Here is a 22876-nt window from a genome sequence, read left to right as displayed (position 1 = left end):
ATTTTTTGGGGATTTTTTCAGAATTTTTGGGGGATTTTTTAAAATATTTTTAAGATTTTTGGGGAATTTTTTGAAAATTTTGAAGATTTTTTTTTGGGGTCCCTTTTTGGGCCATTTTTGGTGACCCTTTGGGGGAATTTTTAAGGAATTTTTTGGGTCTTTTTTGAACTTTTTGGTGCCATTTTTGGGCATTTTTTAGGGAATTTTTGGGGTTTTTTTGGACATTTTTGAGGCATTTTTTGACTCATTTTTGGAGCATTTTTGAACCATTTTTGGACCCTTTTGGGCCCTTTTTTGGACTCTTTTTTGAGGCATTTTGGGGTTTTTTGGGGCCATTTTTAGGATTATAACGAAATTTTAAGGGTTTAATCCTCGTTTGTTAGGGATTCTAATCCTAATTTTTTTTTTTTTAACCTAAATCCGAATTTTTGGCTTCCCATCCCCCTTTTTTGTGGATTTTAACCAAAATTTTGGGAATTTTTGGGGGGGATATCCCAAGAGCGATCAGGATCGGGAAAGAGATGAAAATCTAAAGATCGGAAACCCCAAAAAAATTTTATTAAAATACCAAAAAATTGGCTCAAAATCCAAAAAATTGAGTTGAAAACGCCAAAAAATCATTTTCCCTCACGCCTCACCTGTCAATCACTCTGAAGCTCCGCCCACTCAGTTGCTCAGCCAATGAGAGTGTACGCGAGTGGGGCGTGATTATTAATGATTGACAGCCCGTCCCTCCTTTATCAACCAATAAAATCTCACAATCACGCCTAAACCCCACCCCTCTTCTCCCAATCAACCAATCACGTCTCTCCTCCCCTCTCCGCTTCCGCCGCCATGGCCGCGCCGCGCTGAGCTCCGGCACCGCCGCTCAGCCCCGGCCATGGCGGCTCCGCTCTCATAACCGCGTCCGCCATGCCGAGCGGAGCCGCCGAGGCCAACGAAGCCGCCGAGCCGGCGCTGCTGCTCCTCCAGCAACGCCTGCAAGGCCTCGGCTTCGCCCAAACCGGCCCGGAGGAGGAAGAAGAGGAGGAGGAGGAGGAGGAGGAGGATGGCGGCGAGGCGGAGCTGAGGGAGGATGAAGACGATGAAGCCGCGTTGTTGTTACTCCCGCGCGGCCTGGATGTTACGGGAGGCCGGGGAATGATGGCGGCCATGCAGTCGCAGGCCTGCGGTGAGCTCGGGGCTGTTGGAGGAGAACAGGCGGCGCTGCTGAGGAAGAAAAGCGTCAACACCACCGAGTGCGTGGCCGTGCCCAGCTCCGAGCATGTGGCCGAGATCGTGGGGCGTCAGGGTGAGTGAGGGGAGGCAATGGCGGCGCTGAGGGGGACTCAGGAGTGGTTCCTTCTTCAGCTCTTCCCGCCATTTTGGGGACCCTCACTCCTGGGCTGGGACCTTCCTGTGTCACCTCTCAGGGAGGGACCCTCCTCTTCCTCCTGCCGTACACTTTGGGGACCCTCCTGTCCCCTCACACCTCCTGAGGGTCCTGAGGCCCTTCACTCCTTCCCGCCATTTTGGGGACCCTCCTGTCCCCTCACAACTGAAGTGGGACCTTCATCCTCACCCCCTGAGGGTCCTGACCCCCTTCACACCTTCCCGCCATTTTGGGGACCCTCCTGTCCCCTCACACCCCATGGTGGGACCTTCATCCTCACCCCCTGAGGCTTGGTTCCTTCTTCAGCTCTTCCCGCCATTTTGGGGACCCTCACACCTGGGCTGGGACCTTCCTGTGTCACGTCCTCACAGGGACGGGACCCTCCTCTTCCTCCTGCCGCACACTTTGGGGACCCTCCTGTCCCCTCACACCTCCTGAGGGTCCTGACCTGTTTCACCTGTTCCCGCCATTTTGGGGACCCTCCTGTCCCCTCACAACTGAAGTGGGACCTTCATCTTCTTCTTGGTCCCCTCATCTTCTCCCCCTGAGGGTCCTGAGGCCCTTCACTCCTTCCCGCCATTTTGGGAACCCTCCTGTCCCCTCACACTCCAAGGTGGGACCTTCATCTTCAGCTCCTTCTCTGTCCCCTCATCTTCACCCCCTGAGGGCTTCACCTGCTCCCGCCATTTTGGGGACCCTCCTGCCCCCTCATATTCAGGGTGGGACCTTCATCCTCACCCCCTGAGGGTCCTTACCTGTTTCACCTGTTCCCGCCAATTTGGGGACCCTCCTGTCCCCTCACAACTGAAGTGGGACCTTCATCCTCACCCCATGAGGGTCCTGAGGCCCTTCACACCTTCCCGCCATTTTGGGGACCCTCCTGTCCCCTCACACCCCATGGTGGGACCTTCATCCTCACCCCCTGAGGCTTGGTTCCTTCTTCAGCTCTTCCCGCCATTTTGGGGACCCTCACACCTGGGCTGGGACCTTCCTGTGTCACCTCCCAGGGAGGGACCCTCCTCTTCCTCCTGCCGCACACTTTGGGGACCCTCCTGTCCCCTCACACCTCCTGAGGGTCCTGACCTGTTTCACCTGTTCCCGCCATTTTGGGGACCCTCCTGTCCCCTCACAACTGAAGTGGGACCTTCATCCTCACCCCATGAGGGTCCTGAGCCCCTTCACTCCTTCCCGCCATTTTGGGGACCCTCCTGTCCCCTCACAACTGAAGTGAGACCTTCATCCTCACCCCCTGAGGGTTCTCAGCCCCTTCACACCTTCCCGCCATTTTGGGGACCTTCCTGTCCCCTCCTACCCAAAGTGGGACCCTCATCTTCACCCCCTGAGGGTCCTGACCTGTTTCACCTGTTCCCGCCATTTTGGGGACCCTCCTGTCCCCTCACAACTGAAGTGAGACCTTCATCCTCACCCCATGAGGGTCCTGAGCCCCTTCACAACTTCCCGCCATTTTGGGGACCCTCCTGTCCCCTCACACCCAAAGTGGGACCCTCATCTTCAACCCCTGAGGGTCCTGACCTGTTTCACCTGTTCCCGCCATTTTGGGGACCCTCCTGTCCCCTCACAGCCCAAGGTGGGACCTTCATCTTCAGCTCCTTCCCTGTCCCCTCATCTTCACCCCCTGAGGGCTTCACCTGATCCCGCCATTTTGGGGACCCTCCTGCCCCCTCACACCCCATGGTGGGACCTTCATCCTCACCCCCTGAGGGTCCTGAGCCCCTTCACACCTTCCCGCCATTTTGGGGACCCTCCTGTCCCCTCACACCCAGGGTGGGACCTTCATCCTCATCCCCTGAGGCTTGGTTCCTTCTTCAGCTCTTCCCGCCATTTTGGGGACCCTCACACCTGGGCTGGGACCTTCCTGTGTCACCTCCCAGGGAGGGACCCTCCTCTTCCTCCTGCCGCACACTTTGGGGACCCTCCTGTCCCTTCACACCTCCTGAGGTTCCTGGCCTGTTTCACCGCTTCCCGCCATTTTGGGGACCCTCCTGTCCCCTCACAACTGAAGTGGGACCTTCATCCTCACCCCATGAGGGTCCTGACTCCTTCTTCTCTTCCCGCCATTTTGGGGACCCTCCTGTCCCCTCACAACTGAAGTGGGACCTTCATCTTCAGCTTCTTCTTGGTCCCCTCATCTTCACCCCCTGAGGGTCCTGAGGCCCTTCACACCTTCCCGCCATTTTGGGGACCCTCCTGTCCCCTCACACTCCAAGGTGGGACCTTCATCTTCAGCTCCCTCTCTGTCCCCTCATCTTCACCCCCTGAGGGCTTCACCTGCTCCCGCCATTTTGGGGACCCTCCTGTCCCCTCACAACTGAAGTGGGACCTTCATCTTCAGCTTCTTCTTGGTCCCCTCATCTTCACCCCCTGAGGGTCCTGAGGCCCTTCACACCTTCCCGCCATTTTGGGGACCCTCCTGTCCCCTCACACTCCAAGGTGGGACCTTCATCTTCAGCTCCCTCTCTGTCCCCTCATCTTCACCCCCTGAGGGCTTCACCTGCTCCCGCCATTTTGGGGACCCTCCTGCCCACTCATACTCAGGGTGGGACCTTCATCCTCACCCCCTGAGGGTCCTCAGCCCCTTCACACCTTCCCGCCATTTTGGGGACCCTCCTGTCCCCTCACACCCCTTAGTGGGACCTTCATCCTCACCCCCTGAGGCTTGGTTCTTTCTTCAGCTCTTCCCGCCATTTTGGGGACCCTCACACCTGGGCTGGGACCTTCCTGTGTCACCTCTCAGGGAGGGACCCTCCTCTTCCTCCTGCCACACACTTTGGGGACCCTCCTGTTCCCTCACACCTCCTGAGGGTCCTGACCTGTTTCACCGCTTCCCGCCATTTTGGGGACCCTCCTGTCCCCTCACAACTGAAGTGGGACCTTCATCCTCACCCCATGAGGGTCCTGAGCCCCTTCACACCTTCCCGCCATTTTGGGGACCCTCCTGTCCCCTCAGACTCCAAGGTGGGACCTTCATCTTCAGCTCCTTCTCTGTCCCCTCATCTTCACCCCCTGAGGGTCCTGAGGCCCTTCACTCCTTCCCGCCATTTTCGGGACCCTCCTGCCCCCTCATACTCAGGGTGGGACCTTCATCCTCACCCCCTGAGGGTCCTTACCTGTTTCACCTGATCCCACCATTTTGAGGACCCTCCTGTTCCCTCACACTCCAAGGTGGGACCTTCATCTTCAGCTCCTTCTCTGTCCCCTCATCTTCACCCCCTGAAGGCTTCACCTGCTCCCGCCATTTTGGGGACCCTCCTGTCCCCTCACAACTGAAGTGGGACCTTCATCCTCACCCCTGAGGGTCCTGAGCCCCTTCACACCTTCCCGCCATTTTGGGGACCCTCCTATCCCCTCACAACTGAAGTGGGACCTTCATCTTCAGCTTCTTCTTGGTCCCCTCATCTTCACCCCCTGAGGGTCCTGAGGCCCTTCACTCCTTCCCGCCATTTTGGGGACCCTCCTGTCCCCTCACAACTGAAGTGGGACCTTCATCTTCAGCTCCTTCCCTGTCCCCTCATCTTCACCCCCTGAGGGCTTCACCTGCTCCCGCCATTTTGGGGACCCTCCTGCCCACTCATACTCAGGGTGGGACCTTCATCCTCACCCCCTGAGGGTCCTGAGGCCCTTCACCCCTTCCCGCCATTTTGGGGACCCTCCTGTCCCCTCACAACTGAAGTGAGACCTTCATCCTCACCCCCTGAGGGCCCTCAGCCCCTTCACTCCTTCCCGCCATTTTGGGGACCCTCCTGTCCCCTCACACCCCATGGTGGGACCTTCATCCTCACCCCCTGAGGCTTGGTTCCTTCTTCAGCTCTTCCCGACATTTTGGGGACCCTCACACCTGGGCTGGGACCTTCCTGTGTCACCTCCCAGGGAGGGACCCTCCTCTTCCTCCTGCCGTACACTTTGGGGACCCTCCTGTCCCCTCACACCTCCTGAGGGTCCTGACCTGTTTCACCGCTTCCCGCCATTTTGGGGACCCTCCTGTCCCCTCACAACTGAAGTGGGACCTTCATCCTCACCCCATGAGGGTCCTGAGGCCCTTCACACCTTCCCGCCATTTTGGGGACCCTCCTGTTCCCTCACACTCCAAGGCGGGACCTTCATCTTCAGCTCCTTCCCTGTCCCCGCATCTTCATCCCCTGAGGGCTTCACCTGCTCCCGCCATTTTGGAGACCCTCCTGTCCCCTCACAACTGAAGTGGGACCTTCATCCTCACCCCCTGATGGTCCTGAGGCCCTTCACTCCTTCCCGCCATTTTGGGGACCCTCCTGCCCACTCATACTCAGGGTGGGACCCTCATCTTCAACCCCTGAGGGTCCTGACCTGTTTCACCGCTTCCCGCCATTTTGGGGACCCTCCTGTCCCCTCACAACTGAAGTGGGACCTTCATCTTCAGCTTCTTCTTGGTCCCCTCATCTTCTCCCCCTGAGGGTCCTGAGGCCCTTCACACCTTCCCGCCATTTTGGGGACCTTCCTGTCCCCTCACACCCCAAGGTGGGACCCTCATCTTCAACCCCTGAGGGTCCTTACCTGTTTCACCTGCTCCCGCCATTTTGGGGACCCTCCTGCCCCCTCATACTCAGGGTGGGACCCTCATCTTCACCCCCTGAGGGTCCTGACCCCCTTCACTCCTTCCCACCATTTTGGGGACCCTCCTGTCCCACCTACAGAGCCTCCAGTTAAGTAACCCCTAAACCCGACTTTTCTGCACCTAAACCCGGCCTGTCTGCCCCTAAACCCGGCCTGTCTGCCCCTAAACCCGACTTTTCTGTCCCTAAACCCGGCCTATCTGCCCCTAAACCCGGCCTGTCTGCCCCAAACCCGACTTTTCTGCCCCTAAACCCGACTTTTCTGCCCCTAAACCCGACTTTTCTGCCCCTAAACCCGGCCTGCCTGCCCCTAAACCCGACTTTTCTGCCCCTAAACCCGACTTTTCTGCCCCTAAACTCGGCCTACCTGCCCCTAAACCCGGCCTGCCTGCCCCTAAACTTGACCTTTATGTTTAAGAATAGAAAGGTTGGGTTTAGGGGCAGACAGGCCAGGTTTTGGAGTAGCAAGGCTGTGTTTAGGGGCAGTGTCTTGGTTTGGAAAGACAGGTGTCTTCTAAGGAAGGCAGGAGCCTCCCCTGAAATGGAAAAATGTTAATCCCCTCCCTCTGAATTGCTATAAATTTGAAATTAAGGGGGGCTCTCAGGCAAAGATATGGGAGCAGGAATAACAGTTCTTTAATAGGGAAGAAAATTAAAAAAAGATAAAATAAACAATGCAGTAAACTAAAACAACACTGAAAGAGTCAGAACACAACCTGACACCCTGTGGGTCAGGGTGTTGGTAGCAGTCCAATTGGAATTGTGGCTGCAGCCCTCCTGGAGTGTCAGGTGTGGTTCTGCTGGACCAGTGATCCTGTAGAAGGGTGTTGTCTTCCTCTGCAGATCCAGTGGTGGTATCGATGGGCCTGGTCTTCCTCCGAGAATCCAGTGGAGAAGAAAGCTGCTCCTCGGGGAATCCAGAGGGAAAAGGCTGCTCTGGTGTCCCAAAATCTCAGATTATATCCAGGTAGGAATGCTTGGCTCCTCCCTCTGGACAGAGCATCTCACAATGGGATGATGTAATTTTTATCAGTCATGCAGTGATACTCAATGGCTCATTAACAGAAGATATTTTCTGGAGGGAGGATTGGTTTGTGGAAGAGATTAAGAAAACTCCCCAATTAACAGAAGATAACTGCCATACATATGGTAAATAGAATACAATTTGCTTGGCAATCCAGAACAAATACATCCCCCAATTCCAACCTAAGACAATGGCTCTGAAGATGGACATGCTGCTGGCCAAAACTGGGCCAATGAGGGAGCCTGCTGAGGCCTCTGTGATGACATATTTAAGAAAAAAATCAAAACAAAGTCACAGGGTTTTTGCTCCTAGTCAGAGAAGAGGAGGAGGTGAGGACATGTGAGGGAAAACAACATGGCAACACCAAGAGCAGTTGAGGAGGGGGAGAAGGTGCTCCAGGTGCCAAAACCAAGATCCCTCTGCAGGCCGTGGTGAAGACCATGGTGAAGCAGGTTGTCCCTGTGAGGGATGCAGAGATCTGCCTGTAGGGGAAGTGCCCATGCCAGAGTGGGTGGATGCCTGGAGGAGGCTGTGATCCAGTGGGAGACCCCGTGGAGAGAGGGGCCCCCTGCTTCCAGGCTGGAGCAGCCTGTCCTTGGAGGACTGCACCCCTTGGAAAGAGAGACCCATGTCACAGCGGTTTGGGAGGACTGTTAGCCCATGGAGAGAGTTCACATTGCAACAGTTTTGGGAGGACTGCTGCTCATGAGATTGGAACCACATTGGAGAAATTCATAGAGAACTGTCTCCAGTAGGAGGGACCCCATGGCCTCACAAGGGAAGGATTCTTCTCCCTGAGCAGCAGAAGAAAACCTTGGGTGATGAACTGACCAAAACTCCCCTGCCCTGTCTCCCTGCACTGTTGGTGGGAAGGGGGGAGGGGCTGGGGGGGAAACGGTACCTTAAAGGCTTATTTGACTTCTCATTATCCTCCTCTGATTCTGTTAGTAATAAATTTCACTTTGCAATTTGAGCCTGTTTTGCCCTTGAAATATTTCTCCCGGTCCTTATCTTACTCATGAAGCCTTTGTTTTTGGTTTATTTTTTCATTTTTCCCTCCTCTGCCCTGCTGTAGCAGTGGAGGGTGAGCAAGAGACTCTTGTGGGTGCCTGGTGTTGGGCCAGTGTCAAACCATGACAACCCCCCACTCCTAGAGCCTGTATCCCAGCCCCACAGCAGCTGCCAATGACTGGCATCCTGGAGACAATGCTCCACACCCGCCCCTGGAGCCCTTAACCCAGCTCCTGAGTGGCCAAATGACAGGCAATCCCTCCTGGGGGAAGGGCCCAGGAAGGCCAAAGGATATTTAAAGCTGAACATGAGGTGAGCATATGTCTTGACCCTACCTCTTGGAATTTCTATCAGCTGAACCACTGAAACCCAGGAGTTGGTAGCTATAGGTGTCTTGTTCTATATCTTTTATGTCTTTCTCCCTTTTTTCTTCTAATTTTCTCTTCTCAGAATTTTTGAGTAACTTAGAATTGAGTGAGCTTAGAGTTTGCTAAGTGAAAGCTTTGAGAAGTATTTTATGTTGATTGAATGTTGAACTAAACCTTTTGCCCAAGTTGTCTGATTTTCTAAAGTTGTCAGGTTTTTTTTGTTTTGATCTCTTAAGAATATCTTGTTGGTGTTACTCCTGTGCATCTAACTCAGAGTACATGAACAGCTTGCAAGCCTTTTTAAAAGCTTTGTTGAATGAGGTTATTTTTGGGCCTTAGAGGCATTTGCTCCCAATAGCAGAGATTCTGGTCCATTCTGGTGGGGCATGGGACATTTCCTCCTTAAATTTCTGGTAGCCCTCTTTAGATTTCTGCTGGTCCTCTTTAATTTCCTCTTTTAATTGCTGGAAGTCCTTGGACAGTCTTTCCACAGATGAGATGCAGGCCTGTATTGGGGTGGAGATAGTTTTTTCATATAGCTAGAGTCTGCTAAGAAAAGTGTCCACTTTTTGTTCTCCTTCTTTCCATGACATCACTCTCAATGAGTTGACATATGACACTGGCACACTCTGTAGGAATTTCCACCATATGGTTTGTCATCTGTATTTATATAGCATTGCTCATTATTTGAATCCCTATAGATTATCTCCAGCACAGCTAATTCTCTGAGGTACTGTCCTGGTTTAGGGCAAATTTGGGAGAAAACCTCCAAAGGGGGCTCCTCCAGAAAGCAAACCCACATGGCCCCTGCCCCCAACCGGTTTGGGAAGGATTCCTCAGAGAAAAGTGGAAAGAACCTGTTTATTTAACAGGCACAGCACCCCCCAGCACACAAAATGAACAATACCAGATGACACCACTCTTTCACCACTCTGAAAAAAGATGACAAATTCAGAAAGTCTTTCCTGAGGGTGGTGGCTCTGTTATCAGTCCCTCCGGCGCTGGGGTAGCTGCTGCAGGCCACCAGGTGCAAACTCTCGGTGTTTCCCAGGCCCCAGTCTGGAGCAGGTTCGAGTAGGTCCAAAAAGGAAAGGAGAAACAGTCCAGGAAAAATTTGGACTATTTAGCTAAACTAACTAATGAGAAGAGGCAAAAAGCAAGAGCAAGCAGAAGCAAAGCAGAAGCAGAGCAAGAGCAAAGCGAAAAGCCAGGCAAAAAGCAAAAGCAGCACAATGTGCTGTCCCATCTCCGTGTCCCGCCAGCCGTGGGGGAGTGGCTGATAAGAAACTGAAACAAAACTTTCACTCTTCCGAGACAGTCTTGAAGGCACAGAACATAATATCCAGCATAAACAGAACACACGAATGGGGATACAAGCATCATAACGTCACCCTAGAACAGGTACTCAATACCTTTCTCCATGGTGTTCCACTTGTCTTGGTGCACTGATAGATCAACTTTGCAAAGATACCTTTCTTTCACGCTTGATAGGAATCACCTGCAGAGGCTGAGGATTTCTGCCCTTTTCCTAATCCCCTTGTCAATGGCCACGTCCCAGGACAGGTACCCAAGTTGCTTGGCTTCACCACCATCCAGTTTCAACTGTGGGTTGTGCTTCCCCAGTATCAGAGCAGCCAGGTCACCAGGGGCTCACCCTACTGGTGGCTGAAATATTTTCACATATCTCGCAGCTTACCCAGGAACAGGGATCAGGTGATTATCTCTGGCCCTGCCTCTTCCATTAGTTGTGAGAGCCCTGCTTCCTCTTCATCCCTCACTATGCAAACTGATTTGGTCTTGGATTTTTTCTTCTGTATAGGGGTGACTGCTACCAGCACGGGTTGTTTCTCTGGTTCAGCTGCAGAGTTTGAGTGCCTGTTGATCTGTTTTCCTCTTCCTCCTTCCCCTGAGGGTGCTGTCTAGTATTGAGCAGTGTCTGATAAACAGTAGCCAGGGCCCAGCATGTTGCATAACTTTGTGCTTCTCTGGAATGGCCATAGTATTTTTTAATCAAATATTCTGCCATTTTATCAGGGTCCTATAGTTTTTCAGGGGTAAACTTCCAAACCATTGGAGCAGAATACTCCATCAAAAGCTGGCCCATTTTCTCCCACATTCTATGCAACTCATGACTATCCATCCCCTGGGGCAGATCTTGGGACAACTTCCCTAGAAATCTCTGTCCTGACTCTAAACATGGTGTGGACCACACTTAGGAGACCTGGAAGACTTAGTAACAAGAACATACTTTCCTTAACACCTAAAGGGAATTCAGAATCCTCAAAAGTTGTTGTACCAGGCCTGAAAGAAGAGAAGGAGGTGAAAGGCTGGGGAAAATCATCCTCTCCTGTTCCCACCACAGGCTGGGTACTATTATTAATGAATTCTCAGAGGTAGTAACCAAAGCCAGGACAGAAGAGCAACACTGAATACTCATCCCAAATGACCCCCATTATCCTTGATGTTATCACATCATAAACTGATATCACACAGTACAACAACAAAGCAACCCTGATCTCTCTCCTTGCTCTGAAAAAGAGCACTGCTGTGGACACATAATGCATATACAGGAGTATATACAGGGTTAGGTACCACAACCATGTGGACAGACCAAGCAGCCTTGTAAGTGGGGTTTTGTAGCTAATACACAAAGGCATAGATGAAAGATGTTATCTCAACTGTATCATGCCTCATGTTGGGCACCAATTGAACATGGTGGTTTAACACCAGCTTGAAACTATACTCCAAATAAGGCACTCCCCTTCCCCCTATGTCGCAGTGAGGGAGGCTCGGGATGCTCAATATGAGAATCAGCAAGCTTCATTTATTGATAAGAGCATCAGACATTTATGCACAACAAGTAATAAGCTCATGCATATTCTGTAAGCTAAGCAATCTATTGGTTATACTATAGATATCAGTTCCCCTCCTTACTTCCTCATTCCTTATGACTTACATCTCCTTTTTCTCATGTCTTTTCTCATCATCTTGTTATCATACTACAGCTATGCTCAAGGCCACCGTGTCCTTGCTGGTGCAGGGGCTCAGATTAGCTGGGTCCGGTACTTTTCCAATTCTTGGTCAGCTAACCAGAGCATGTCTACGTGGCCTTTGTCACGTAGCCACCTCTCCACACCCCTACCCCCTTTGATAAGAGAGGGACAAAGGCAGAGACTATGGGTTGAGATAATTTACTGAAACCAAACAGCAATGAAATAAGAAATCCACAGTAACAGCAGCAATATTAATAACAAAAGCATGTTAAAAAAAAAAAAAGGTGCTTTACACACAGAAGGTGTTAATCACCTCTACTTAGTTCTGTGTAGCCACTGGGACAAAGACAAGAAGGCAGATGCTCCCCTTAAGTCACAGGTATCACTTGTGTCCATGTGGCCCCCTGGGACAAAGACAAGATGGCAGGCACTCCCTGCACTTGGCTCTCCCCATCCCTGAGCTTGAGACAACAAAAAACAATGATGGGAAAAACCCCTAAAAGTTACATCATCCACACTGCAACATGCTGCCTCTTCAGACTGCTACACTGAACTTGGCTCCACTCTTTTTCACCACTGCTTCACACTGCTCCCCTGGGCTCCATTCTGTGTGGCTGTTGCTGCTTTTCTGACACTTGAGAATCTCCACACTTTTCAGTTATGTCCCATAGCTACATTTGCTGCTTTTCAGAACCACATTCTGGAGCTGTGTCTCAGAGGATTGGGAAGGGAATGGGCAGCAGCTGTGGCAGAGGACAAGGTGCACAGGGCTGATCCCAGCAACCTGTCACAGACATATTTTCTGAAAAATCCTTTCCGTAGGATTTTTTCTCCTGAGAAGCTGAGAGGCCTCAGGAACAAACTGCAAACAATGATTATCTGCTGCTGTGGAATGCAACAGGTGGATCTGTGATTGGTCTCGTGGTTGTTTGGAATAAAGGCCAATCACAGTCCAGCTGTCCAGACTGTCTCAGTCAGTCACAAGATTTTATCATTCCATTTCTTTCTATTCCTTGCCAGCCTTCTGATGAAATCCTTTCCTCTACTCTTTAGTATAGCTTTAATATATCTTTTTCTTTTAATATATCATAAAATAATAAATCAGCCCTCTGATACATGGAGTCAACATTCTTGTCTCTTCCCTCATCCTGGGACCCTTGTGAACAATACTACAGCAACCCCTTCCAATGAAGAGGGAGACAGTGCCATTTCCAGGGGTGTGCTCACTTTTTCTTCTCCCCAAAGCTACACTCCCCAGCAATGATGTAGGTGATAGAGAATAGCAACTTAGCCATGCCCACATGGCTCTAAATTCCACTTCCTCTCTGTAACCAGGACAAATGCATACTTCAATGCAAAAAAAAAAAAATAAAAAAAATTGCATTTTAAAGCAAAAACACAAGATAGAGAAAGCTATACCAAAGGAAACAAAGCTGGTTAATTTTTTTTTCTAAAACCTCAACTTAAAAGAGTATGTTAAACACCCAGTACTCACTGTATTAGCAGATACACAAGTCATTTCACCAAATAAGTAAAAAATTATTTATATGCATATTTATACTGCATGTTCTTTACAATTGCCTTTTGGGAAATATTTCCCATTTGCTTTTCATAAGGGGTTCTACTCAGTCTAACCAGTAACAGGTAATAGGAAGAAATACAACTGAATTTGGCAACAACTACAACGGTATATCCTAGGAAGACAAACATGATTATATGGGTTCACAAAACTAGCAGTTGACTTCAGAATGTCAACATTTATGAAATATGAGTTGACTCAAACTACAAAATTAAACTATATAAAATAATTAGAATAATGGAGAAAGTGACAAGGATTGTTGAGAGATTAGACATGTTAGATAGTTTCAAAAAATATACCAAGCACTGCACATACTCCTGGAGAAGCATGGGTTAAAACATAAATATATTTATGTAGTCTTGAAGAACACAGCAAATTGCAGGATAGTTTTTGCTTGTAAAAGTTGAAAATAAGCTTACCTGAACCAAAGGTCTTGAAAGAACATGATTTCCAAAACACTGTTTGGTTTTTCACATATCAACATGTACCATGTTTATTCTAGGAAAGAGTCCAGACTTCATATATGTGTTTTGGAAGAGGAAGGAAAAGGAAAAAGAAAACCAAAACTCCCCACAAAAACAACCCTTCACAAACCACTTATCATGATTTCATGATTGGGATCTACAGAAAAAAAGTCCCAAAAAAGTCATTGATCATGTGCTCTTTAGTCAGAAAAAAAAATTAAATACCAGATCTAGTATATGGTAAAAAGGATATGTCCTAGTGTATATTAAACCAAGCAAGCAATTAAATTGAAATTGATTTATTTTTCCTCTTTTTCCCCCCCAAAGGTAATCCTATGGGACAGGTCCCCATTAAATTTTAATTTCCGTTATGATACTTTTAAAATCAATTTTATTGCAGCCAAACATTGTTCATATACCTGTCCATAAAATAAATTGTGATATATACACAACACTAAGTTACAGAGCATAAGTTTACAACTTTTGGAAGATTCTGTTTAACAAAATAGAAATTGAGTAGCTTGAGTACTTTTAGAAAGTGAACTTCCTCATTTTGGTACAAATGTTTTTTGCCTCCCTGTACTCTAACCAGACCTACAACTGGTTTAATAAACGTATGTTATTGTGTAACATCTCACTGTTTTCTCTTATGTTCTGATTCTAGACAGAATTTTTCATATGCTTCTTCAATTTCTGGATCCATCTTGTTATCAAGATCATGAAAATACCTAAAAAAACAAAAACAAAAACCCCCACCAAAACTGTTAATTTTATGTACAGATTTTCAGAAACAGTAAATAGGTGAAATATTTTACATAAACATCAAGGATAAAACAGAGCTTATGGGCCCTAGGAAAACAAACAGAAATCCCAAAGCAGCATAGATATGTACAAATTACTACAGTGTTTGTCACCATTTTAGATCATCTTAGACTGTCCACAGGTTAAAAGACAGAAATATTTCCAAGATGATAGAAAAATGCAGTAATGTAATAGAAGCTTTCAAAAATGTAATAACACATTTGCACAGATGCATTTACAAAAAATATTATTAGCATCATATTAGCAAAATTTTAGTTGGTTAACATCCCAGTTCAAATACTGTATCAACTCTCTTGGTTCCACACTAGTCAGAAAAATATATTTATTTAGAAAAGCTGTATTCCTATTTGTTGATATATGAAAGAAGGCGACCTTACTTCACCACCTTTTTGTATCTGCATTCTATTACCTTCTATTACATGTTAACCAGTCTTTTGGAAAAGACCTGTCTTACTTAGGTCACAGAAAAGACTGGATCCCATTAATGATGATCAGTATTGTGCAGAGTGGAGACTAACAGAGTTTCAAAAAAAAAAAATCAAGATGGGAAGTGATAGGGATCACTTAACAGCTTTTTTTTTTTCCTCCTCACAGTTACTGAGAAGTAACTTGAGTGTTCCCTGTTTTCTCTAGGTCCAACTGGAGTTTTCATCACCATAAACTAGGACAATGGAGTTGTAGCTTGAACATGATAGTGTATATAATTCTAAACAGCCTTAAAAGAAATCAGCAGGTATTGACTCTCAGAAAGGGTGCATTAGTTTCAGGTGCACAGTTTATTACCTTCTGTGCTCTAGTCCCAAACAAGGGAATCAGCATGCGCATTAAAGCAGATAACAGATTTATTTTGTTTGTTCTTCCTTTCCTGTAGAAGTGTAGACTTGAGAAGAAACTCAAGAACCCTTCTCCCTGATGTCAGTCATGAGAAATAGCTGATAGAGGATCAGGATAGATTTGTCTAAGCTTTTCTTAAGCCTTCAAAGAAGGTTCCATGGTCACCTTGCATGAAGATTGACTCACAGTCTTTCACATGCCACTTTTCAGATTTGCTGTGTTGAACTGCTGTCTGTATTCATTTCACATTTAAGTTGTTCTAAACACAACAGTTCTGAAGGGTAGTTTTTTCCACAGGATGATCTTGTTGGTTTCTGATGACATCACTAATTTATCTTCCAAAGTTTCTGTAACTCCCCTCAGCTAGTTGCCATCTAAAAGCTTGCTAATTTACTAACAAAAACAATGATCCAGACCAGTGCTCTTATCACACAAACACAACACTGAAAATGCTTTTGAGTATCAAATCATGATCTCAAAGTCCTCCTTCAACCAGTACAGAGCTCAGAGCAATTTCTTTTAGACTGTCTTTCTTTCACAGATTTCCTATCAAATTCTTATAAACTGGTGTCAGAAGGTGAGACTATATTTTCATCTGCTGCTTCCCCTTTGGCCATTAATTGAGGGAATACTAGTTATCCTGAAGAGAAAACCTTAACAACCTTCTCCCTTTGAAAAATACTGAAAACATTGTAATTATCTCTAGCTAGAATGAATTCAGATTGTCTCATTACCAACACCTGAAGGTATGATGCATAATTTTGCTTGCAATTTTTTTTCAAAAATGCAGAAGAGAGTGTTACACATGGGCAAAAATATATGAAGTTTAATTGCCCTACTCAGCTGGATAAATATAAAATGTTTCAAACTTGTGTAATTACAAACCAACTTCCACCTGAATGGACACATAATTTCCACTGTAGAACTAAATAACAATTATTAATTTCATTTTTTACAAGATTGGATTCCTAAATTTGCAGTAAAAATAACTAGTGTTAAAAAACCCCAAAACCACCCCACAACAGCTATCACTCAAAATGAAAACATACTGATCTCCAGGTCCTGATAAAGCCATGCCATTTTCTTCATAGTCTGGAAACAAATCCTCTCTTTCAAGCAGTTCTTGGTATTTTTCTTGGTAATCTGCCATAGTAAAAATGAGATCCAGTAATATATTAGTCCTCTAAATTAATGTACATCTATACAGTTTGAAAACAAAGAAACAAACCCTTTTGCTACTAACAATGGACAAACAAAAGAGCTGTGGTGTAGCAGCATGTTGCTCCAGGGAGACCACAGCCGACAGCAGGGAAAACAGACAAGACAAATCTCTTTGTTGTTTAGCACGAGAGTCCATTTTATTTTCTGTGAAAAGTGCATATTATATGGCTCTACATAGATATTTACTATATGTAATATGCTGTATTGATTAGTAGTGCTGTATTAACATTTTAGTAGTATGGTAAATGTAGTATTGTAGTTAAAAGGTAACTTTTGTAGTTAAAATAGGACCTATATATATGGGATATTTTTTTTAAGAAAGGAATGAGGTACTCACACCAGATAGTAGCCACAGGACACCTAAATCTTTCAAAGAAAGAGAATTTATTGTTCCCTTATCAGAAGAAACTAACTTCTTCCCGCCTTGCTCAGCCATGAAGATGCCCATTAGGATTAAGAGGAAGAAGTTGACGATGACCAGACTGAATCCTTTGTTTGAATGGAATTTATGCATCATGTATGAAGTGTATGAATATGCAACAGGCTGTTGTTTTTAAGGGTTAATCCTTTGTTAACGGGTGTCCTTTTTCGGGCTTATGTTGCCCAGAAAAAGGTACCCAGACGTCTGTAACTCTTTGTTTCTGTTGTCTCATATTGTCCTAATCCAAATTGTCCAAAATTATTATTACTCTAATTATATTGCTATTTTATAACCATTTTATTACTATTAAACTTTTAAAATTTTAAAAACAAGTGACTGGCGTTTTCCACATTTTCACTCCCCCCCCCCCCCCCCCCCCCCCCCCGTGCCAGGGGAGGGGGGATCAGGAGGTGGAGTCCTGGGAGCCCGAGCACCCAAGCAGAGCCCCAGAGAGCCAAGAGCAGAGAAGGAAACAGAGATCTGGGGCCGGGGTTTTATCAGGTGTCCCATGGGAGGAGTCTTAGGATCAGATTACAGCCTCCTCAGAACGGAAAGTCTCCACTGTGGAAACCAAGTGCTGAGGACTATGACACAAATTCTTCTGAACTATATGAACTCAACTGCATGTTCTCCATTTCAAACATTTACCTTCTTTTAACACAGAATAAGGCATGTGTTACACAAAGCCAGGAGTTCAGCTATAATTTTTGTCTGTTAAGTTGTATGAGTTTGAAATATTTTAAGAACAACTTTTTATGTTCTTCAGCAGGACATAATTGCAACTTTTTAAAGACTGAGAAAACAGAGGACATACCCGGATCTGCTGCAGTGAAAGGAACACCATCAGAAGTGTAAAATGTTGGTTCATTCTAAGAATAAAGTTATACAGTAAGTTATATGAGTTCAGAGACAGATGTTTGTAGCTTTTAGCAATATGACTGCCTATGAATCAAATTCATATTAAACTAAGGAACTGAAATACCAGTATATTCTTACCATAAAATAATTAGGGTCATTTTCAGGAGTAGCTTTTGTATGTGGAGAAGTTTCATGATCTCTACCCCAGTTACTTGATCGTAGTTCCACTACTTTCAGAAGCATATGTTTCACATCTCTGAAAAAACAAAAGCAGTATGAAAGTTCAAATGATTTGTGCAAAACAATAATTGGGCTAATGGTTGGCAAATGAGGGAGGGGAAGGACTTAAACCAGACAAACAGAAAACAAACACACACAACCATCTCATTAAGTGGAACATTAATCTCTAGTAAAAGATAAAAAACAGAACAAAACCAAAACTGAAAGAACCACTCCCCCCACAATTGCTACATGAAAGTGACCAACGTATCACCTTACTTTTTGTAAACGAAAGTTTTTAAGGAAATATTTTGAACATGGTCATTATTCTTGAAGATTTTTAAGATGTTTTGTTTAATATGAAAGCAAAATACTGCAAACAAATTTATCTTCTCACCTGCTACAGTTTGCATCCAACACAACATTTTCAATTCTCTGAATCATTTCCTCCATATCATTCTTTCCTTTTTCTTTCCAGGCATCTTCTAAAACTGAGCCTGTCAACTAAAGACAAGGTATTAGGTTTTGTTGGAGATTTTTTTGCTTAGTATTTTTTTTTTCTCTTTTAAAGTGAATTATAAAAGTTTAATAAACTGTCAACAGAAGAGTTTCTTTAACAATCCATAGCATTTAGATGCATTATGTGACTACCTATTGAAGGTTCCAATCTTTGACATCTTTTTGTTGAATGGATTAATGATCACATAAATAGTTTATTTTAGACTACAGACAGTATGGTAACTCTATGTCCAATGTTGCCTAAAATTTCACAGCCACTTCCCTCATTTCAGTCTTGAAATGTGATTTTGAAACAACTCTTCATTGATTTAATTACACCACGAAACAATCACATTACAACAAAATACATTTTTGAATATTGCAATGATTTCTTGTAAAAAGTGTTACATTTCATCATCTTTCTGAGATTGTGTATCAGTGGGACATGGAGATTGCATTCGACCATACTATTACTTGTGTCACATCAACACAAAAATTTTACAACATTCTGAGTCCTGCTGAAAAGACTAACAGCATTTGTCAGATCTTAATTGCTTTAATACATGCTATGAAAAAAGAGACCATATTTTTGCAGATGATGCCACAGGCTTACCTGATAATAACAATAGGCTAGTAAGTTTTAGAAAGACTTTAGTCAACATACCTACAATCAGATATGCCACAGATTTTCACCTGGGTATGTGTAAAGATGAGCCAAGAATTATCTGACCAAGCCAAATTGAGTTTTAATACATAAAATCTGTGAGACTGAAGCTGTTGCTGAGAGAGTGTTAACAGCAGACAGTCTAGAATTGCTATGGATGAAAACTTTTTCTGTTAAGAACAGGTACTTAATTCATTGTCCAATAATTGTACAGTAGGAAATAAGAGTTAAACTACAAAAAATTAATTTTGCCACTATGGTCAAACTTAGCAGCAGTTCCTAATCTACTCAGCATAAATACTACATGATCTAAAAATGCTTGGAAAGGTGTCTGATGACACAAAGGAATAAAATGCAAAGATAAAAGCAAGCACTTGTTTCACATTCCCAGTTTTCTACTGCAGTCCTGCATTGATCCTAGGTAATTAGATAATGACTCTAAGACAGTTTAATTAAAAATAAATATACTGCAAAGCAAATAGGTGAAAAGCCTGTATCTACCACTATATTAAATGGAAAGGACAACAGGAGACATCTATTGCTTCAGTAGTGAATCCAATGTTTGATGAGGTAGCCCAGTCTAGCTACAGACACACTTCAACATTTGTAGATACTTGGAGCTTCCCTCTTCATTCAGGACTATGATGATATATTAAAAAAAATTTAAAACCAACTTTTTTTCTTCTTTTAAAACTACTGTCTCACCTTCAGCAGTTTCACTGCACACATCAAATTATTGTCCACAGGGTTAGAGAAGAGCACATTTAGTAATTCCCGAAGGCCTTCTTGAAGAATTTCTGCTCGTGTGACCTGTCCCTTTGTTCCTTTAATCTGCAAAATATATTTTCAAAAACCAAAACCCAACTACATTTAAAATACTTCAGTTTTAGAAATTCATTTAGTCATATTTTCTCTCTTGGATGCTGAATGTCAAATAACAACTATTTCTAGAATATAGAGCAGTATCTTTGCAATTCTGACATATACATAACAATGCCTGCCTAGCATTTTTTCTTTGCTAATCAATTGCTAAGAAAAGCTGCAAAATGCCTGGCAAGTGAACCACATCATCCCAAATTCTCAGAATCCCATGCTCTTTTCCCATCCTACCTTATGCATTCTCTGCAGCTGTAGAGTACCTTACTTCTAGAAGGCATTCTTAATATATTTAAAAATTCAGAAAAAATGCTTTAAAAATAAATTGTACTCCAAGCTAGGCAACTTCCCCTTCCCCAAATCCTTTGGAAAGCTTCCTTTTTACTTCTAGTAAGTGAAAATTAGATTTCAAGGCCCACTTATGAATAAAAATGGAAGTGTCAGAGTTTTCTTTCCTTGTGCCAGCAGAACATTCTAGTAGTGTCTGCTTAAATCAAACCTTTGAAATTATTCAGTGAAAAATAGATTTTAAGGACACTACAGTAGTCAGTGAACGTACTGAACTCACAGGTATAAGAGTCAAAGAACTTTTATGTGTACATACATTTTTTTGTACATATCAGAAACAAAAACAAACTGATCTAAATACAAAATTTCATGCTTCATGCATAAGCCAAGGACTCAACCTTCAGAAGAAATATCTTTCAAGGTCTGCATTTTTATTGTTCATTTAGAAGATTCCCATGCCTTCCTCAAGCATTTGATAGTAGCTCCTATTAGTGGCTGAATACTGAATTACATGGGTTATTGATACCTATCTGCTTCTGCTAGGTTGTAACATTTTGCTATGTTGTTTAAGTGTAGTAATCTGCTGGGTTTACCAGACAAAAAAAAAAAACAAACCAAAATGTTCATTCCAAAGGTAGTTAGTTTATGGCTGGTTCTTTCTATGCATTCTTAGACCAGTTTTTTAATCTTTATATATTCCTCTTCTGATGATCTTGTCCTTTTTGTTTATCTGTTTCTTGGACACATATTATAATTAAACTGTTCTTAAGTTATTTTTCTTTATTCCCCTTTCCCTTTAAAAAAAGAAACTCAAAAAACTCACACCTCAAATGATATTCCATTTTAGTGTTTACTTAAACACAACAAAAATTAATGAATATGAATGACATACAACTTTCTTCTTACCTCTAGATTAAGGTAAAGTTCGGCTAAGAACAACACAAAGGCATGAAATTGTTTTTGAGCAGTCTCATCTCCTTTGGCAGCTTCATCTCTGTTTTCATACTCTGTTTGGCACCTGAAAACATTAAAGCAAAAATCATATAATCTATAGACAACCCAACATATGCAACATGCTACTTATTTAATAGAATGCTAAGAACTTATTCACTGCATTAGAACTACTAAATGCTGAATACTAGGAAGTTTGATTTGTGAAGGAAGTGATAGGACTTCACAAAGAATGCAGATTTTTGTTCTTCTAGGTGAGCACTGAGGCATCTGAGTAAGCAAAACAAAATAGAGGAAATTGCAACATGTAAAAATTAAAAGACAGTTACATAGTTTATATATTAGAATATGGGTCCAGGAAGCTGAACATGGGCAGACAAACATCAACAGAAATATAACAGGTGTACTCTGAAAGATGTTTTCCCCCTTTCAGGGTGCTGCCCACATTGTTTTAGATGTCTTGACATTTATTTGATAAATTCTTTATCCTACCATTTGTTGTGCTTTGAGAAGAAGTCAGTTTTTTGGGATGCTGTGGTCAAACCAATAGGTGCTCAGATTTGAATATTGGTACCTGGTGTGGCTACTGAGGACATGGACATGCCTTTGAGAACACAGGAGGGTTAAAAGCTGAGAACTCCCAGGAAGAAGCTCTGTTGGGTTCCATTCGTGAAAGAGGTCAGACCTCCCCTGCCCAGCTGCAGGCTGGGAGTGGGAGGGAAAGCCACGAGGCTGAGTGAGGTAGGCCGGGGCCTTGGACAGAGAAGGGAGGTGAAGGCCCCTGCAAGATGGAAGGGTGGAGGAACCCTGAGAGGCTTCGGCCAGGCACACACCCCCCCTCCCCCAGGAGAGAGAGAGAGAGCTGGTGTCTGTGCCTGTGCCACCTTGAAATTTGATAGCATGGCCAGCCGTGAAGGAGAAAGGGGGTTGCTGTGAGAAGGTGCCCAGCAGGGCAGCCGTGGGAGTTCTGGACAGGCAGAGCCTGAGATTTTTAACCCTTTTTTTAGATGATGGAAACCTTACAAATGCTGATTCCTCCTGGAGTTGAATGAGAAGAGAGATAGAGATAAGAGGAAATGGGCCACGAGAGAAGTTGAGAAAAATCTTAGGTGAGAGGAGGTGATGGAGTGGCCTTTGGCTGGACTTTTCTTGTATAGCCATGGACAGAACCATGTTTCGTGTGACACAGAGACTGCATTTATGGGGAGGCAGTGGCTCGGAGCCAAGGCAGTGCAGTGATGTTATATGAAGGAGTGCATGAACAGAGATGACGGGTGAGGAGTGTGGTGGTGCCCTCAATCTTCGGTGAAGGAGAAAAAGATCTCTGTTCTTGCGACCCCTCTACCCTAGTGGGTGAATTTGGGGGGGACAGGTGTCCCAAAAGTGAGAGACTGTGCTCTTTTTGGAACTGGGCGAAGCACCCTTAAAAGGAAAACCATAAAAGAAGCTCTGGTCCATGCACAGTGGTGAGAGCACTGGGCCTGGAAGGAAGATTGTCACAATGGCAAATGTTCTCCAGGCGGTGCCACGTGTGAGATGGAAATGCAAGAGGTCTCAACTGTGTTTCCAGGGGAAGCCTATGGTACAAGAAGGACTCCTCTCTCTTTGATGAACTGAGAATTGATTATCTAAAGGGTGGTGATGGACTGAGAGTTGATGGTCTGAGGGGCGGATGTATTGGAAATTTGGTGGGGGGAGGAGGAATGTTTTTGGAAGGTTTTCATTCCGAGTTCTGTGTGTTTCTCTTTATATATAGTTGTAGGTTAATAAAGGGTTTTTTTCCTTTTTATTCCTAAGTTGGAGCCT

The 22876-nt window shown here is 44.9% G+C and overlaps 2 protein-coding genes across 10 annotated transcripts in view; one reads left to right on the top strand and one right to left on the bottom strand.

Moving 5' to 3' along the window:
• The first annotated feature begins 801 nt into the window (after nt 1-801).
• LOC132341497 (RNA-binding E3 ubiquitin-protein ligase MEX3C-like) lies at nt 802-22866 on the top strand. 5 transcript variants are annotated; one of them, XR_009490246.1, is made up of 4 exons: nt 804-1291; nt 6823-6946; nt 17483-17604; nt 22078-22866. XR_009490246.1 is itself a non-coding variant. In XM_059873093.1 (3 exons), the coding sequence occupies exons 1-3, from the start codon at nt 913-915 to the stop codon at nt 15109-15111; spliced, it is 741 nt and encodes a 246-aa protein (XP_059729076.1). In that variant the 5' UTR covers nt 802-912; the 3' UTR covers nt 15112-16027. The 5 variants fall into 5 exon arrangements, 4 of the variants coding, with proteins under 4 accessions (XP_059729076.1, XP_059729079.1, XP_059729078.1 ...); XM_059873093.1 differs by lacking the exons at nt 17483-17604; nt 22078-22866 and adding an exon at nt 14874-16027 and having other exon boundaries at nt 802-1291; XM_059873096.1 differs by lacking the exon at nt 22078-22866 and having other exon boundaries at nt 17486-17612.
• The window catches only part of LOC132341496 (polyadenylate-binding protein-interacting protein 1-like), a 39971-nt gene continuing 26324 nt past the window's right edge, over nt 9230-22876 (bottom strand). For 3 of the 5 annotated variants that reach the window (XM_059873087.1, XM_059873092.1, XM_059873091.1), the window contains 6 exons: nt 21026-21137; nt 19661-19786; nt 18191-18297; nt 17713-17830; nt 17531-17585; nt 16027-16217 (listed from right to left, as the gene is read on the bottom strand). In XM_059873087.1, coding sequence (XP_059729070.1) covers nt 16027-16217; nt 17531-17585; nt 17713-17830; nt 18191-18297; nt 19661-19786; nt 21026-21137 — 709 coding nt within the window. Of the gene's footprint in view, nt 14147-16026; nt 16218-17530; nt 17586-17712; nt 17831-18190; nt 18298-19660; nt 19787-21025; nt 21138-22876 lie in introns of those variants that run through there. The other 2 variants (XM_059873088.1, XM_059873090.1) reach the window with 2 other exon arrangements.

This window comes from Haemorhous mexicanus, chromosome W, assembly GCF_027477595.1.
Source record: "Haemorhous mexicanus isolate bHaeMex1 chromosome W, bHaeMex1.pri, whole genome shotgun sequence".
In the NCBI taxonomy this organism is placed as follows: Eukaryota; Metazoa; Chordata; class Aves; order Passeriformes; family Fringillidae; genus Haemorhous; species Haemorhous mexicanus.
Note: the sequence above shows the minus strand (reverse complement) of the source record. Positions and strands in the feature narration are given on the sequence as shown.

What these genes read in the sequence shown, in the direction of transcription:
- LOC132341497 (XM_059873093.1), top strand. Translation starts at nt 913, where the DNA reads ATGCCGAGCGGAGCCGCCGAGGCCAACGAAGCCGCCGAGCCGGCGCTG. An exon ending in CGAGATCGTGGGGCGTCAGG is followed by an intron (nt 1,292 to 6,822) that starts GTGAGTGAGGGG and finishes CTTCCTCTGCAG; the next exon opens with ATCCAGTGGTGGTATCGATG. An exon ending in AAATCTCAGATTATATCCAG is followed by an intron (nt 6,947 to 14,873) that starts GTAGGAATGCTT and finishes TGTTTTCTCTAG; the next exon opens with GTCCAACTGGAGTTTTCATC.